Here is a 15,543-nt window from a genome sequence, read left to right on the forward strand (position 1 = left end):
CCCACCAGTATGTCCTTGGAGTGTGGGAGGAAACCTGAGCACCCGGAGGAAACCTACGCAAACACGGGGAAAACAAACTGCACACAGATAGCAATCGAACCCATAAACCCAGCGCTGTGAGGCAACAATGCTAACCACTCTGCAGCCCTGCTACTCGAGATGTAGGAAAGATGCTCTCTCATTACCAGCACAAGAAATTAATACTTTATAACACAGAATCAGATCAGGTATATTAAAGGTTTTTTTTCCCCCAATTATGTGATCTGGGAGAGGTGCATCTAGAGAGGAGGGATCAGCTACAACAGCAGCTGTGATGGCACTTGTCCAATCAGAGGCCAGCTGTCATCCAAGTTTGACCCCTGGCTTGGGGCCGCTGTTAGCCCTGGCAGATAAGCCAAGTAGCAGCACTCCCAATACGAACAAGTACAAGGGACAATGGCCTCACAGTGTGCTAGTCACAGGGAATGGTGGATACCCATCGGCCATTTAGTGGAATAAACCAATTCTTTATAATCATACGGCCTCTCACCAGGAACTTGTGACTCAGTAATATTAGTAATATTTACTTATTATGTCGTCTGCACATTTGTATTCCCGAGTATGTATTGGAGGAGCTGCACCATTGTCCTGCAGAACAACACTGCCACCAAGTGGCCGCAATATCAGGAAATATGAAAGAATGACAGTGTGCCACAACATAGCATCTATCCAACAGGGGGATACTTCATACAATGTGTGTTTTGTTATTTTAAATTATTTAAACAAAAATAAGCAGTTTTCTGTACAATATTATTGTCTAGCTTTAGACATTATCCCTAAAGTAACACATTAGCAGACTCGTGTGTACCTGCCAACTACATACATATTGATTGATCCATGTTATCAATTTACTAGAAACTACTGACATGGCTGCGGTATGAGCCACCTAGTGCCTCAGCGAGGTCACTAGTTCCAAGTGAATTAATAAGCTGAATATTCGTTTAACCCACAAAATCACTCCCTGCAGGTAAATAAGTGCTCTTCTTTCAGCGATGTTCTCTTATTTATGGCAGCGCCAGAGGAAACAGATCTTGGCTCCGGCCCACGGCCTGGCTCCATCCAAGCGTGCCGGCATCAGACAGCAGAGGGCTTGTGAATATGCATTCCTGACACGGGACAGGCTGACTGCTCTGCCCTAGAACACAGCTAGTGAGGCAATAGCAGCTGCTATGAGCTGTTACAAGACTCTGCAGCTCTGCCATTGTTCTCAGCTTCATCTTACACTTGTGGGTGAACAGATTACTACAGATTCTGGGCTTCCATTTCTATTATTATGCTCTGACAACCAAGTCCATGGTGTTATCAGCGCACATTCCCCCACTGCAGTTAGCTGATGAAACTGATAACTAGTTGGTATAACACAACCAAGCTGCCCACACACAGTGCAATTTCCAATTCATCAATGAAACCAGCTTGAACAATCTTTGTAACTCCGATGCGACAATACCTGAATAAAATACAAATCTGATCATGTGTAATTGGGTAGGACTTAAAGCTGGGGCAAGCAACAGGTCTCACAACATTTAACAAGAAAACAAAAACAAATGTGAAAAAAAAATAATTAAACACTGCCCGATCCACCCAACCAAGTCACAATCCTCTCAAATCATACCCACATATGAAAGAAGCCACGCCCACCAGGCCACTCCCGTTTTGAGGGTCCGAGAATCAGGACTATTAGAAGGCATGAAAATGACCTCCTGCCGCAGAGCTTGCGGGTCATCATTATAAGACGAAAGTGCAGGATGTGTGCGGGTGGTAGCACACCTTCTGGATAATCAGCACAGTGGCTCAGTGGTTAGCACTTCTGCCTCACAGCGCTGGGGTCATGAGTTCAATTCCCGACCATGACCTTATCTGTGAGGAGTTTGTATGTTCTCCCCGTGTGTGCGTGGGTTTCCTATGGGTGCTCCGGTTTCCTCCCACACTCCAAAAACATACTAGTAGGTTTATTGGCTGCTAACAAATTGACGTGTGTGTGTGTGTGTGTGTGTGTGTGTGTGTGTGTGTGTGAATTTAGACTGTAAGCTCCAATGGGGCAGGGACTGATGTGAGTGAGTTAATGGTGATGATGATGATCCGATCAGTCCAATTAGGCCACACACACATCACAGACCCCATAACAACAAACAACCAGATTGCACGAAGATTAAGGAATGGAAATGCCAATCTGCACCCTTATAACTAGCTGGGAGACACAAGGTGATAAACCCTTTAAAAGCATCATCCTCTGTAAACAAGAACGTATAAATATATAATGCTTACAAAGAATACAAGATACTTGCCAAGTGACAAAATGTTCTGTTACTGGATATTGATAAACAGATAGAGGTAAGACATTGTAGACAGCTTCTAACAGAGCTCACTAGGAGGACAAGCTAATAGGACCATACTGACAACGTTGTGTAGACTACACATAATTAACCTTTGTGCGGATAAAATGGTTTTATTGTGGGATCTGCGGCAATTATTGGAGCGTCTCACTCAGTGGATCAGCAGAGACATTTACAGACACGTTGTATTTAGAAGTCGCACACAATAATTGCACCTTTATTAAATGCAAGTGGAGCCATTTGTTGCTGATCCCCAACTCAGGACATTATTTCACAAGAACACACCAACCTGCACTGTGCTCACCAGATTCCTGCGAGTTCAGCACCTCCAAGGCGTGCATCATGGCACTCGCAAACACGTTCGCATCTTCTTTGCTCCCAAAATTGAGCCCGTACACCTGTCTTGCATCCCGCCATTGGTGGAAGGTCTGAGTGGCCTGGTTGTATTTCAGTCCCTTAGGAATGGCACAATTGATCACCACCTAAAAAATGCCCAAAAAGAGAAGAGGATTAAAAGATAAATAGAGTCACGCGCGCACGGTCACAGCCCATGTGCAAAAGGAGAAATACTACACAACACTATACTGCGCCACGTCAGGGCATCATCGTGGCGGGGTCACCATAACACAGTGGAAGAGGGTGCCAGGGGAGGGGAGGACACCAAACGCAAAACCTGCAACTGTTCTTTAAGACAAAACTAAAAACAAAATTGTTGATTTTACAGTTTACAGTTAATCCTTTGTTCTCCAGTTCATATAACAACAGCTGTATTTTCTGTATGCATGATATACTAATAAGGAAGGTTCGATAATGTGCAATAACCCAGCGGATTATTACACAGATTGCAGGACACAAACATCAATAAATGTACGTAGATGCTTTAATTTCCCACTGAACGTTCCATATACAGTCACCTTATGATTAGTAACGCTGTTACTGGTAGGGTTATAATAACCTCTTTATAACATTTGCGGTTAACTTCTCCATCAACACTTCCTCCAAAAAAACCTGCTCTACTTTTCTGGTTTTGCGACCTCAAAAACCTCTCTGCTCTGTGTCCAACACACGGAAATTTATGCGCTAGACAGACGTAGCTGTACGTTATCCTTCTGTACGTCCTGTCGGTGAACTCAGGAAATTACATCGCCCGCCTCCGTACCGGCTTCCTACCATATCTTCACCTGCCCCTGCTGATGTCACACATACCCCTTATCCCCCCCCCCCCCAAGCTATTGTGTTGTCAGAGGACTATTCCTCTACAGTGAGACTAACAGGATAGATATAGGAGAAGAGAAAGCGGCTATAGAGAAGGGAAGAGAAACAATGGCAACTTCACTGAATGATGAACAAAATAAAACTTACTAGCACCATCATAAAAACTAGGTAAATGTCCTATAACAAAAAAATACCACAAAAGTAAAAACAAGAGGCAAAATAAACCCCCAGCGTGACCGTTGTCAATTTAGCCTTACAGGGTGGAGAATTCATTAATTAAAAGACTATTTCACCTATATTTGCTTATTTGATCCCCATTAACCATTTAATTTGACCTACGCTTATATCATTAAACCGAATACAGCTAGAATCATGTTTCATATCTAACAGACCGGGACCATTTCTGTCTGGCTGAACCTGAAATATTACTAAGGGAATGTGTTCTGCAGGGGGGAGAGAGAAATATTCCCCCGCGTTCATCACTTCAGTGTCGCTACTGTTGTCTATGGAATGTCTCATATCTCGCAGCTCCCACAGGGAATGCGTTTAAATCCAAATAACTGAGATAACAAGGTGATCACTCTCCACGGCCGACAGGAAGAAAGGATTCAATTCACTGCAAAGAATGTAGGAAAATGCAACGAGCGCTGCGGAGAGAGAGAGAAAATTCTGCTCCGGATTCTAATTCTTAATGAGAATGTTAAAAACACACCTTTCACTGACTACAATTAATGAGCAAACTAACTTCATTATCCAGGACTATAAAGGAGGTCAGGAGAATGAGCCACCGGTTATAAGTAATCACCACTAATAGTCATTTCCTGGCGTCACTAACTTCATTAGTGTGTCATGTGAGTGTGTGTGACAAGCATGTATAATTAGATGTGTCAATGGAGGATTGTGAACTATATTTTACTACCGAACTGACGTTAAGTTTGTAAACCAATGAAATTAGTAAAAAATATTCTTTTTTTTTTTTTTTTTCAATTTTAAACACTAGTGTTGCAAAAAAATTAACCGTCACCGTTTGAGCATGTGTGACAACGCTAAAGACACTGGGAAGCACCAACTTAATTGTTTCCAGAATGAGTCTGCTAATTATACACCATCATACCTCTAGAAAGATGAAAGAAAAGTACGTGGTCACAGCAGAGCTGGATTTGAGGTCTGACGGTTTGTTCAGTGCAGCAGAGAAGTGCACTTACTGTAACTGGGAACGACTGCTGCCCAGCTTACATAAACCTCTAGGAGAACCGGGTGGCCGGGTACAGCCAAACGGACAGCCGTAGCTCTCAGCCAATCGGGTTGCTGCTCGTCATTGTTCCGTGGGCGACATCCCTCCCTCGTTGTTACAGAAGATGTCCAGAGAAGCTTCCCGCACTTACCATCTGCTGCTAACTGCGGTGTGGGCACCAATCAGATTCTAGTTATCATTTTGTAGAATGTACTAAATAATGACAGCTAGAATCTGATTGGTTTTCCAAACCCGCCGGAAAACTCTCAGCTTGATACATTTAACCCCTGGAATGCAATAATAGTGTGCTTTGTGGTATCCTAAATACCCCTTTTCCAATAATTATTAACTTCTAAAGCCTAGAGAATAGACTGTAAGATCCTGTGAATAGCACATGGTACAATGCTTATCCTCATTACAGAAATCCTGCCTGTAGCTGGATAGAAGTTGCACAAACTTTCTAAATCATCCGTTTTCTTCTGGAGGTCGTCCAGCTGGCAGTTGTTTTGTGAAATTGTCCTTTTAAAGTATAATATAAGAACAATGTGCAGCTTCTTAATCTCTCCCACGGCTCTACCTCCCCCTACCTGGCGCGTTCCACACTGCGCTTTACAACCTTGAACTTACCTTGAGCACAGCTGACAACACGCACACACAAATGCCTCTCACAACTGACAACAAGGCTGCCTCTACCTACAGCAACACATAGCAAACCCTGAGCCATCTGATAATACACACAGACGTGATAAACGTCAGCCCAGGTGTCCGGCCTGGAAACACAGTGTTCGTTGGAGCACAACACAACCACAAGGTAACTTATAGCATATACAGTATAGAATGTCACTGTACACACACATGTGGTTTAACCCGTGTCCCCAGCACACGTCATAGGGCGGAGGGAAAAAAGGAACATTCACCGACTTTACTGCACACAAAGGACAGTTTTTGGTTGTTATTTTTGCTGCATCCACCCAGCGTTGGTCTGTTTTTTAACATTTATAATTAAAACAAACATCACAAGACATCTAAAACATGCACCCGTGGTATGGTCCTTTAATGCTTTGCGCCTGTGTGAAGGAAGGTGAACACAGTCTGGCCAGGGAAAGGGAGGACCGCGGTGGCACACACAGTGTCCCTGCTTGGCAATTAAACACAGAGTAGTTGGCTTTGTGTTAAAGAGACACACAGGATAGCAGCCAGTGTTCCACCACAACGCGCATGCGCACACACACACACACACACACACACACACACACCTTGTGTGTTGCTTGGCCAGTATGCCCACAAGTTGCCCACCAGGATGGGGATTGGTAGTTGCACAGACAATGCTGCGAGGTTTATCACTGGACAAATATTTTGCTGTGTTAATCTTGACGCCGAATTTTAGCTGTGCAAATGATGTGCAAAATGTAACATTGATGGACAAGGAAAAGGGTTCCATTAGAAATTACCTGAACCAAAATTGGACTTATTCACAAAACGCAACACAGATTGTCATGTTTTTCCTTCATGAGTCTACATTTTGTAATAAAATAATGCAGATAAGATTAGTAGTTGCCATTCTTCATATACCGCACACTCAGGGTACATTATAGCTGTACTATCATCCTAGTAATAGGAAGCACTCTAGATCCCCCCACCCTTTCTTCCCTCCAAGCACCTCTTACAGCGCCGGTCGTAGGCTCTCTCTCTTACGGTATGCTGAGGAGATCACGGCTCCCGGTCACAGACCGCCTCTGCTGCCATTTTGGCAAACTAAATTTATTTGTGGGGGCACCTGTGTGAATCCAGCAACACTGAACTTTCTCGTTACCTAGGAGACTGTAAACACCCAAAGCAGATTTCAAGAAATATTTAGACCTCTGCACACGTTTGTTCCACATTTCACATCCTGGAGATCAATATCACTTGCGTCACAAATATGTAGAGTTTGACGGCTTTAACAGATGATACTGTAAGACTGTTTCTTCCCCTAGAACTACACAATAGCCAATTAACAGACAATTAACTACTTAATGAGACTAAAGCCTACAGATTTTCATCGCCCTAATACAATATTTCACAGTGGCACGGTGGTTAGCATTGCCACCTCCTAGCGCTGGGCTCATGGGTTAGTGTAGTTTATGTGTTCTACCCGTGTTTGTGTGTGCTTCCTCCACTGAGGTTTCCTCCCACACTCCAATAGTGCCAAGTGTGTGAGTGTTTGCGTGGTAGATAATTTAGATTGTAAGCTCCGCTGGGGGCGAGGGGACTAATGCGAACGATTAAACATTCTCTGTGAAGAAAGAGCTGCGTAATATATGCTGGTGCTATATCAATAAAAGATTAATAATATTGCTTAAAATTACACAGTACATCTATTAATGTATTTGTGTAACCCACTTCTAACGCCAGCTCTGAATGAAAATAATAAATAACTGCAATATTTTCCTGCTAGAGAAATAATCACTTCTATAGTTAAAAGTTTCCATAACCTGATGCATGTTTAAGCCACTTGAAGTTTCAGGTTCTATTATAGAGGAAGCACATTTCATTCTCTCTCCTAACCACCTGATTGTGCAGTGTGGCCCCCTGCTGTGTCTCACAATATATATGGTTATAAAATGTAAAATATATATTTAACAAAAATGTAGTTCCAGTGAGATTGATTTCTAGATAAATAAGGCAATTAAACTGGTTACATTATAACATTCAGTGGTAACAGGCATATTGCTGGATAAGACGGAGCAGGAAACGGGTGTAGGAGGAGACGAGGGTTCGGTATATCCAGAAAAGAAGATAGAGGCACTTACCTGATGATCCTGAATCTTCCTGCCCACTACCCTGAACGTGTTGTTTCCTGTGTGGTGATAGATATGAACTCTGCTAAATCCCGTGGAGCCGCCGGCCGGAATCCATTTTTTGTTGGCATCGTCGTAAACCATTACAGCAGCCCGTGCTTGGCAGATGCTCTGCTCGCTGCAAGGACATAAAACAGGCTATATTTAGCTTAATTAGCTTTTCCCCCTCCAGTCAAACAGTACATCACCATTCTGCTCACTCCGTACCTATTAGGCAAGTCCAGCATTTTTATTTTAAGATTTTAGATTACATTTTCCAAGAGTTACAAAAAAAAAATAAAAAAAAAATGCTACAACGGCTCAATCTGACGTTAAAGTGGACACATCACCTGCAGAGACAGACGTTTGGTGGGCTGAAGCAATACATTGTTACACCGTTACTTTCTAAAGACAGCGGGTATTGAAGAGTACCAATCTTTTACCTCCTGGTGCCAGCACTGTTTTATAGCTTTGTTTGCAACCTGTAACATCCCTGGAGGCGCCTAGTGCAGTGATGGCTAACCTGTGACACTCCAGGTGTTGTGAAACTACATGTCCCAGCATGCTTTGCCAGCTATCAGCTAGTTATCTACTGGCAAAGCATGCTGGGACTTATAGTTTCACAAACATCTGGAGTGTCATAGGTTAGCCATCACTGGCCTAGTGCCTCTCACCTCAGTGAGGTCACCATTCCCTCAACGGCTGCCTCCCTTGGAACCACATTTATGATACGCATTTATCAATGTCACAAGTCCATCCCGCTACCACTCACACGGCACCTCCGAGGAGGACATAGTGATCACATGATCTGCTCATACACAATAGTGACCCTATCAAAAGTGAAGGGAATGTAGAAAAATGACATCATCCAGCTGCACTAACTGCCCCAATGACCCCAAACAGCGAGACTGCCCCATGTGTCATCATCATCATTTATTTATATAGCGCCAGCAAATTCTGTAGCGCTTTACAATTATGGACAAACATTAATAAAACACTGGGTAATACATACAGACAGAGAGGTAAGAGAACCCTGCTTGTAAGCTTTCAAACTCCCATTGTCCCATAGATTGTAACACAAGGGCACGTGCTACATCATATTGCACAATGGACCCACTAGAATGCAAAGGTAAAAGTATTGAGTGGGCTGTGTGTGGCAATGTTGGTCATGTATAGCCAACCCTTAAATACCCAGCCTCAGGCTACCTAAGCTATAGATAGCACTATCGGCTAATTACTGATAACAGAGTTCTCGTTTGTCAGGTCTACATGGAAGAAACCAGTGATCAGAACATTGACAGCAACTTCTGAGCTGTAATCAGAATCCATCAGTTATCTACAATACCCTTCTCTACCGGGTTCAATACTATCTCTGTGTGGCCGGCTGCAAGTCATACATCGCATGGTCGTATGAACAGATTTAACAACCAAAAGGCCATTTAGAAACAAGACAACATTCTACAGAAGTAGAACAAAAACAAAAAATTATCAAAGCCCAATCAATGTATTAAATATTTAATATACAAGCTGGAGAGAAGATTTAGATTTTTCACCACGGGCTGTTCTATAGAGAAACACGTTTAAATGGTGGCAATGTGGAGGATATACCAAACCTCTCCTCCGCTTCTGCACCCGATACAAGGTTGTCAAATGATTAGATCTTGAGGTTTCCCACTAGCAAGTCATAGCAATACCACATTACCACAAAGACACCATGTCACAAGAGGAACTTCTGAAAACCACATCCTACAACCACATATACATAGAACTGCTCTATACTTACTGCAGGCCAAGTCACAAAACAGTCATATTTCATCCTTTTGTTTTGGAAGAAAAGTATAAAGGCAGAAACACGTGTTGGGGAGAATTAGGGAGTCACCCACATTAATAACAAAGCAGACTGAGATCCATGTTTAATACGAGGTTATTAAGAACACTTTCCTAAATATGTTACCATGAATAAAATATGCCAGACATGGTCAATATATACATAAAAGGAACAGACCACCATATTATACGGTGGGCTTCTATCACCGACCTCTACCCAAGTAAATTGAGGAAGAGACAGGATTTAGTAAGAACGATAGAAACGCGTCAATATGCTGTTTTGCACAATAGACAATTACTCATACACAAGTCATGTCTTCCCTCCAGCTGCCTCTTTGTTGTACGGTACTTTTCAATAAGACGAAGAGACATCAAAATCTACACCCTTGACCTGTTCATACTGGTTGATCATGAAACAAATTATATACAAAAAAAATGTTCACACCAGCTAGAAGGTGATTAGGCAGAATGAGGTATGGGACGTGATTAAGGGCAAACTACACCCCAGGCTGAAGGCTTAATTCTCACACTTTTCAAGAAGAAACTAAGAATACCAAATGCACATCACATTTCAATTATTTTCATTTAATCCTCATACCCTCCTTTGTATAATGTCCCATCGAATCCACAGTCCCCTGGCTGTGCAGTAGCAGTGAATCCCCACTTCTTTTGAAGGGGGGCGGCAGTCAGTGTGGAGTCCCCCTGCGATATAATAGGGATATACACCTGTGTGACTGCTAATTTATTGTACCAATCTCTCACATCCCCTATTGTACCCCCGTCCACTGATGCAATAGGACTGGGCAACTGACTGTCCGCTGTGCAAGTATAATACAAATCCATCTCAGGCTGTTAGTGGGGACATTCTCTCTCCAGCAGGACTTCAGCCTTAAACAGTTTTAAGAAGGGATGATTTCAATTATAAAAGTAACTGAATTTATGTTTGCTGGTTCTTTTAATCGTTGGCATGTACTGAAAAGAGTGGGGGTCTGTTATACTGCTTCCTTCAACAAAGTAAAATCAAACCCTGCAGTTTCCAATACAGCAGGGGCTATAATGGGCAGATTATTATACCCATGTAGCACAGAGTTAATATTGTTTAATTTAAATAGCGCCAATCACATTACACAACACTGTACAGAGAATATATAGCAATTCACACTGTGACCCACAGCACCTTACAATTCCCTACTAAATACACAAAATATTACAAAATATACAATTTATCACTCCAAATCTTATGCCTCAGTGAAGCCACTCACTACTAATAGATTGAGGGGCTGCAGCATTACGAATAGGCTCCACCCACAACATGGCGGCATGCACGGTGCTCCAAATATCTCAGCCACAGTATTCTTCCTGTTTTACAAGGCAAGGGCCATCGCTTTTTGCAGTATACGGTTCCTTTAAGAGACAGTATTTTAGTAGGGTCTAAATCGGTCCACGTCTAAACAGGATGCTCTCATTTCACATACTGCAAGGGCCGGAGGAGAAGGAATGCGCCCATTCCCAAAAATAAAACTAAACGCTGAAATTTTACTCGCCAGCGAGGGTCCTCCATCCAAAAGCAACATCTGACGCTGGATATTGATTACAATAGGATCTCGTAACATCTAAAATAGACAAGTACTGTAAAAATCAACACTGGAAAGATCTGCGTCTTTACAGACACGAATCGTTAAACACGTAGCACAGGGGAAGGTGGAGTAACGAGTCACTGTGAATAAAGTTGTAACTCTATAGAGTATTAAAAAGAAAATAAAAAAATACTGCCCATGTCATATTTAATCAGCCTCTGTCTACGTTTCCTCTAACTGACATGACTGGAATTCTAGGAGAGGGGAGAGAAAGATTAAACAGGCATTCTGCAAGTATAAAAATAAAGAGGGCCACTGACGCTGTGAGGAATGGAATGCAAAACCCAAATGACGGTTTAATGTAAAATTAACTAAACAAATCCTTAGTTGATTATAGCAGGAAACCTTTCCCCCTAAATTAACTTACAGGGTGCCCTGGGCTCCAGATACACCTCTGCCCTTTAATGTCTTTAAAGCTCGCATTATACTTAGAATTTTCAGCACACTCAGATGGATTTACAATGCCGATGAAAGTTGGGACAGTTCAGTGGATTTCTGCTGCGGAGGTTTCTTTTGGGTTGACGGAAGCAACAGACCGTTTGCCAGCTTACCGTCACACCTAAACAGACCAGACACAGAAAGCATTCTCACCTGTCACAGCAGTGATGCAGATAGATTGAGAGGTGAAGCTGCTGTAATGCTTTTCTACCAAGGAACTCATTAGGAAGGGGAAAATCGTTACACAATGCCCAAGCAAAAAACCCTCACAGATCAATTGGTCAACCAATAAATACGCTTAGGTTTTTTTTTTTTACTATAGATATTAGAAGCAGAGAACTTGGCACGAAGTTACATCGCTATACATAGGCCACCCGTCAGCGAAGTGGCGTCTCGGGAATAGGTTGGTGGCTTAGTAACTGAATAGTGAGATGATTTGCGTATCTATATTAAAACAGAAGATAGTACAACATACCAGGAGAGTAACCATCCACCATTGTATACGGTGACACAGTATATTTGTAGGCAGATAATGTGACTGGTCATAAATCGCACAGACAGCAGTGATACCACATTACACAAACACTTTAGTGTTTCTCAAACCATATTTTTGTAACCACTGGAAGAATTAAATGAAGGTTATCTTAGAGGTACCCCAATATGCAATGTTTAGGCAGACTGGTTTATCTTTGGGTGTTTTTACAATAAGAACACCCCTGCCAGTTAGTGAATTAGGGTCCTGGATAGTCTGGTACCACCATAATGTACTACTACCCCCAAAGACCATTGTGATCCTCAATTATCTGTGAAGAAAAAGCAAGTTTCTGGAGAGATGTCTGTGAGAGGGATAATCCCTTCTACGCTGGAACTTGATGATCCCAGAAGGCTGAAGTCTGTTACAGGACACTTAACTTTTCCTAATAAACATCATCCAGCTCCAAGGGTATTATTCCCTTTATGGTTCTTCTTTCTAACGACTTTCAGTCAGACTTTTTTTTTTGTAACAGTAGCACGCCTGGTGAATCTGTCTCCAGTGTGTTCTGGCATTCTTCTTTTTCAAAAAGCCAATGTACTAAGCAATTTTACAATACTGTTGAGTATGTGTATATGTATGTATGTTTGTGTATGTACATATATTATAATATTCATTCTATCTCTGCATGTGGTTCCCTAAGGTCCAGGGAATAGACACCTCTCCTTTGTTTGTCCCCCTCTAGTGTATAGTAGCTGTCTATGTAATTGAGGTGGGCGACAACATAGGGTTGAATTTAGAAGCCAGACAGTCGAATCTATGAGTCAGCAGGATAGATGTACAAACGCTGACCTCAATAGGAAAGCCTCCCAAAAGATAGGCGACAGCAGCAATAATTAGGCTTTTTGGCTACAAGGATTTAGCAGTTAATAGCAGCATCAGGATCTTCTCTAGCATCTGACTACATTAAATAGCTTTTTCTCTCCATAGATATTATGAATGAACCCAGTTCTTCCTGTATAGGGAAGTGTGTTCTGCCAGGCCACCTCTAATTAAATCCGTTTGACCTCATGTTCCTGATTTATAACTCAGTCCTGTGACTGGCTGCACTAATATTTCTGGGTTATATTGATTTGGACTTTGTGACTTGCTTATTTTAAGTGTTTGAGATGCTGCATTGAAAAGCAAAATGTTTCTTTGTGTATTGCGTTATGTATATGCAGTAAGATCTGGGTCAGCGATGCTTAGACACCGTTCTCAGTGGAAGATGCTTTTCCCCTGAGCTAAGCATGGTATTTCTCAGTAGATAATACAGCCAACTATAAATCTGGTTACACACCTATGCAGTCTTACTTCAGATGCAATCTCTAACTATTTCACCAGCTGAAAGTACCGATGTGCAGCCGGTCCCTGTGTACACACCTACACGATTTATCTTGAGTTCTGTGATCTTCATCTGTCATAACCATCTGCTGAAAAGATGGTGACTCTGTACAGTCTACAGATATCTGCCTACACTGCTGGTGGCGAGTGCGTACACACTTCCACATTTGTCCGACATCGTTCCATTGTTGATTGTAATATTTAGGAAGTTTTTAAAACCAAATAAAACAGATGCGATGAGTTTTGGCAAGATAAAACATGATTGTGGGAGTGTACACACTCGTGCAATGCATGGTCGTGAATCGTGTGAACTACACAATAATTGGCAGTGTGTACCGCTCAACAGTGGTTGTCAGACGGGTCCTTGAAGCAGAGTGTGATTTGTAGTCAAGGAGAACAAACAGATTGATCTCTCATTTATTTTGCTTACTGTTCCTGCACGGAGATCCACTATAGATAGATTTAGGTTTTTGGAAACGTGAACATTCCTGTCCTAATTCTGGCAGACGTTTGTGCAGGGTGTTTGTAGAGTTATTTGGTGCTGAATGGATCCCAGAAGGCAGGGAGGCACACCTTAGTCCGTACAGTTTTGGGTGTTTACAATCCAGCCGTTCCCGAATGGCCATCTGCAGCGAAGCATTGTTGAATTTATGTAAGAAAGTTTGATATATAATATTTGCTCTTACGAATCCACCATTTTTGACCTGTGCAATGGCAAACCGGTAAAAACAAGTATTTAGCTTGTTACATAGAAAGCAGTTTCGTCGGTTACAGCAGTGAATAGTGATAGTTTCCCAGGATGATTTGCTGTGGAGGAGACTGCAGACTGTTGCTTGGATACCATTCATGCCTTTCAACTATTGTCCAGAGAACTGTGTCTTCGTATCTCTGGCAGTATCTACTCTGCGTGCGCCTTATTTAGTACCATGTACTATGTGTGATTGGATTATTTTTGTGGGACAGATGCTTTGGAGACCTGAAATGTCTCCCATCATATAGAGTTTTGTTAATGGATTTCAAGTTCTATATAATACAGGTCATAATATCCTCTCATCCTGTGGAGAGTGGGGATTCGTTGAATGTGGAGTGAGTCAGTGGGTACAGACTATAGAGATGGGTCTAGGTCAGTGGATCCCAAACTTTCTCAGTTGGAGGCACTCTTAGGGTCTCCATTTTTTTCCCAAGGCACCCCTAAGCCAAAATACTTTCCAAGTAGTCCCCCACCTTGCTTACCCTGGCTGCAGCACCCACGTGAGATTGCCCCGGCACCCCAGGGAGCTGCGCCGCACAGTTCGGGAACCTCTGGTGTAGGGGGAGGGGTAAATTTGCCAACTCACCCCTTTAGTTAGGGGCACCCACATCTTTCCTGGTTCCAGTCAGCCAAAAATCCTGTGTAGTTCATACCTACCACTTCTAAAAAGGTCGTTATCAGCAGCTTGATTTTCTGTTTCACTATATACAAATGGCCTATTCCTAGTCTGTCATAGACAGACATTGAGCAGCTTGTATTAAATCAGAAAGTGTCTCTTTCTCTCCATACTATGTTAAACTGTTTGCTTACATTTCTTTTGTAACCAGTTTGTACAAAAAACCGGACATTGTATCAGATTCTATTTCTGTTAAATGGTTAAAACTTAAATGCGTTTTAGAGAAAGAACGCGGCTGCTCTGACCAAACGCCAACATGTAGAAGCTGGTAGGAACTCCCCCGTCCAGGAGACACCCTGCACTGGTCAAACTCACCCCGAACACAGCGGGAAGGGTCCCTCGCCACAGCAAAAAAACAAGGGACAGGAATGGAACATTTGAGATTTGTAAATCTCAATTTCTAAAAGGGAAAGTGGAGGTGTTGCCCATAGCAACCCGATTCTTGCCATCATTCTAGAATGTGATAAATTATAGAATCTGATGGGTTGCTATGGGCAACACCACCGCTTTTCCATTTTAGAAGGTTTGCTAAATCTACATGGTGTCTTCACAACATAAAATAATTGTGCTATATTTCTTGATAACGTAACACTGCACCTCTGCTGTCCATATATGGCAGATGCATTGATGATATTAGGATGGCTCCCACATAGAGAAGTCTGAATAGAGGAGAGACTATAGACTTGACAAGCTAACCAGACTGATATGGGGGCTTCTGG

At 42.4% G+C, this 15,543-nt stretch overlaps 1 protein-coding gene across 6 annotated transcripts in view; it reads right to left on the minus strand.

The window, feature by feature from the left end:
- ENAH (ENAH actin regulator) overlaps positions 1–15,543 on the minus strand; it is a 59,495-nt gene that overhangs the window by 27,203 nt on the left and 16,749 nt on the right. For 3 of the 6 annotated variants that reach the window (XM_075204326.1, XM_075204329.1, XM_075204331.1), the window contains exons 2-3: positions 7,614–7,779; positions 2,662–2,854 (exon numbers count right to left, since the gene is read on the minus strand). In XM_075204326.1, the coding sequence (XP_075060427.1) occupies positions 2,662–2,854; positions 7,614–7,779 (359 nt within the window). The remainder of the gene's footprint in view (positions 1–2,661; positions 2,855–7,613; positions 7,780–15,543) is intronic. The other 3 variants (XM_075204327.1, XM_075204330.1, XM_075204332.1) reach the window with 1 other exon arrangement.

Source organism: Mixophyes fleayi, chromosome 3 (assembly GCF_038048845.1).
Source record: "Mixophyes fleayi isolate aMixFle1 chromosome 3, aMixFle1.hap1, whole genome shotgun sequence".
Taxonomy (NCBI): Eukaryota; Metazoa; Chordata; class Amphibia; order Anura; family Limnodynastidae; genus Mixophyes; species Mixophyes fleayi.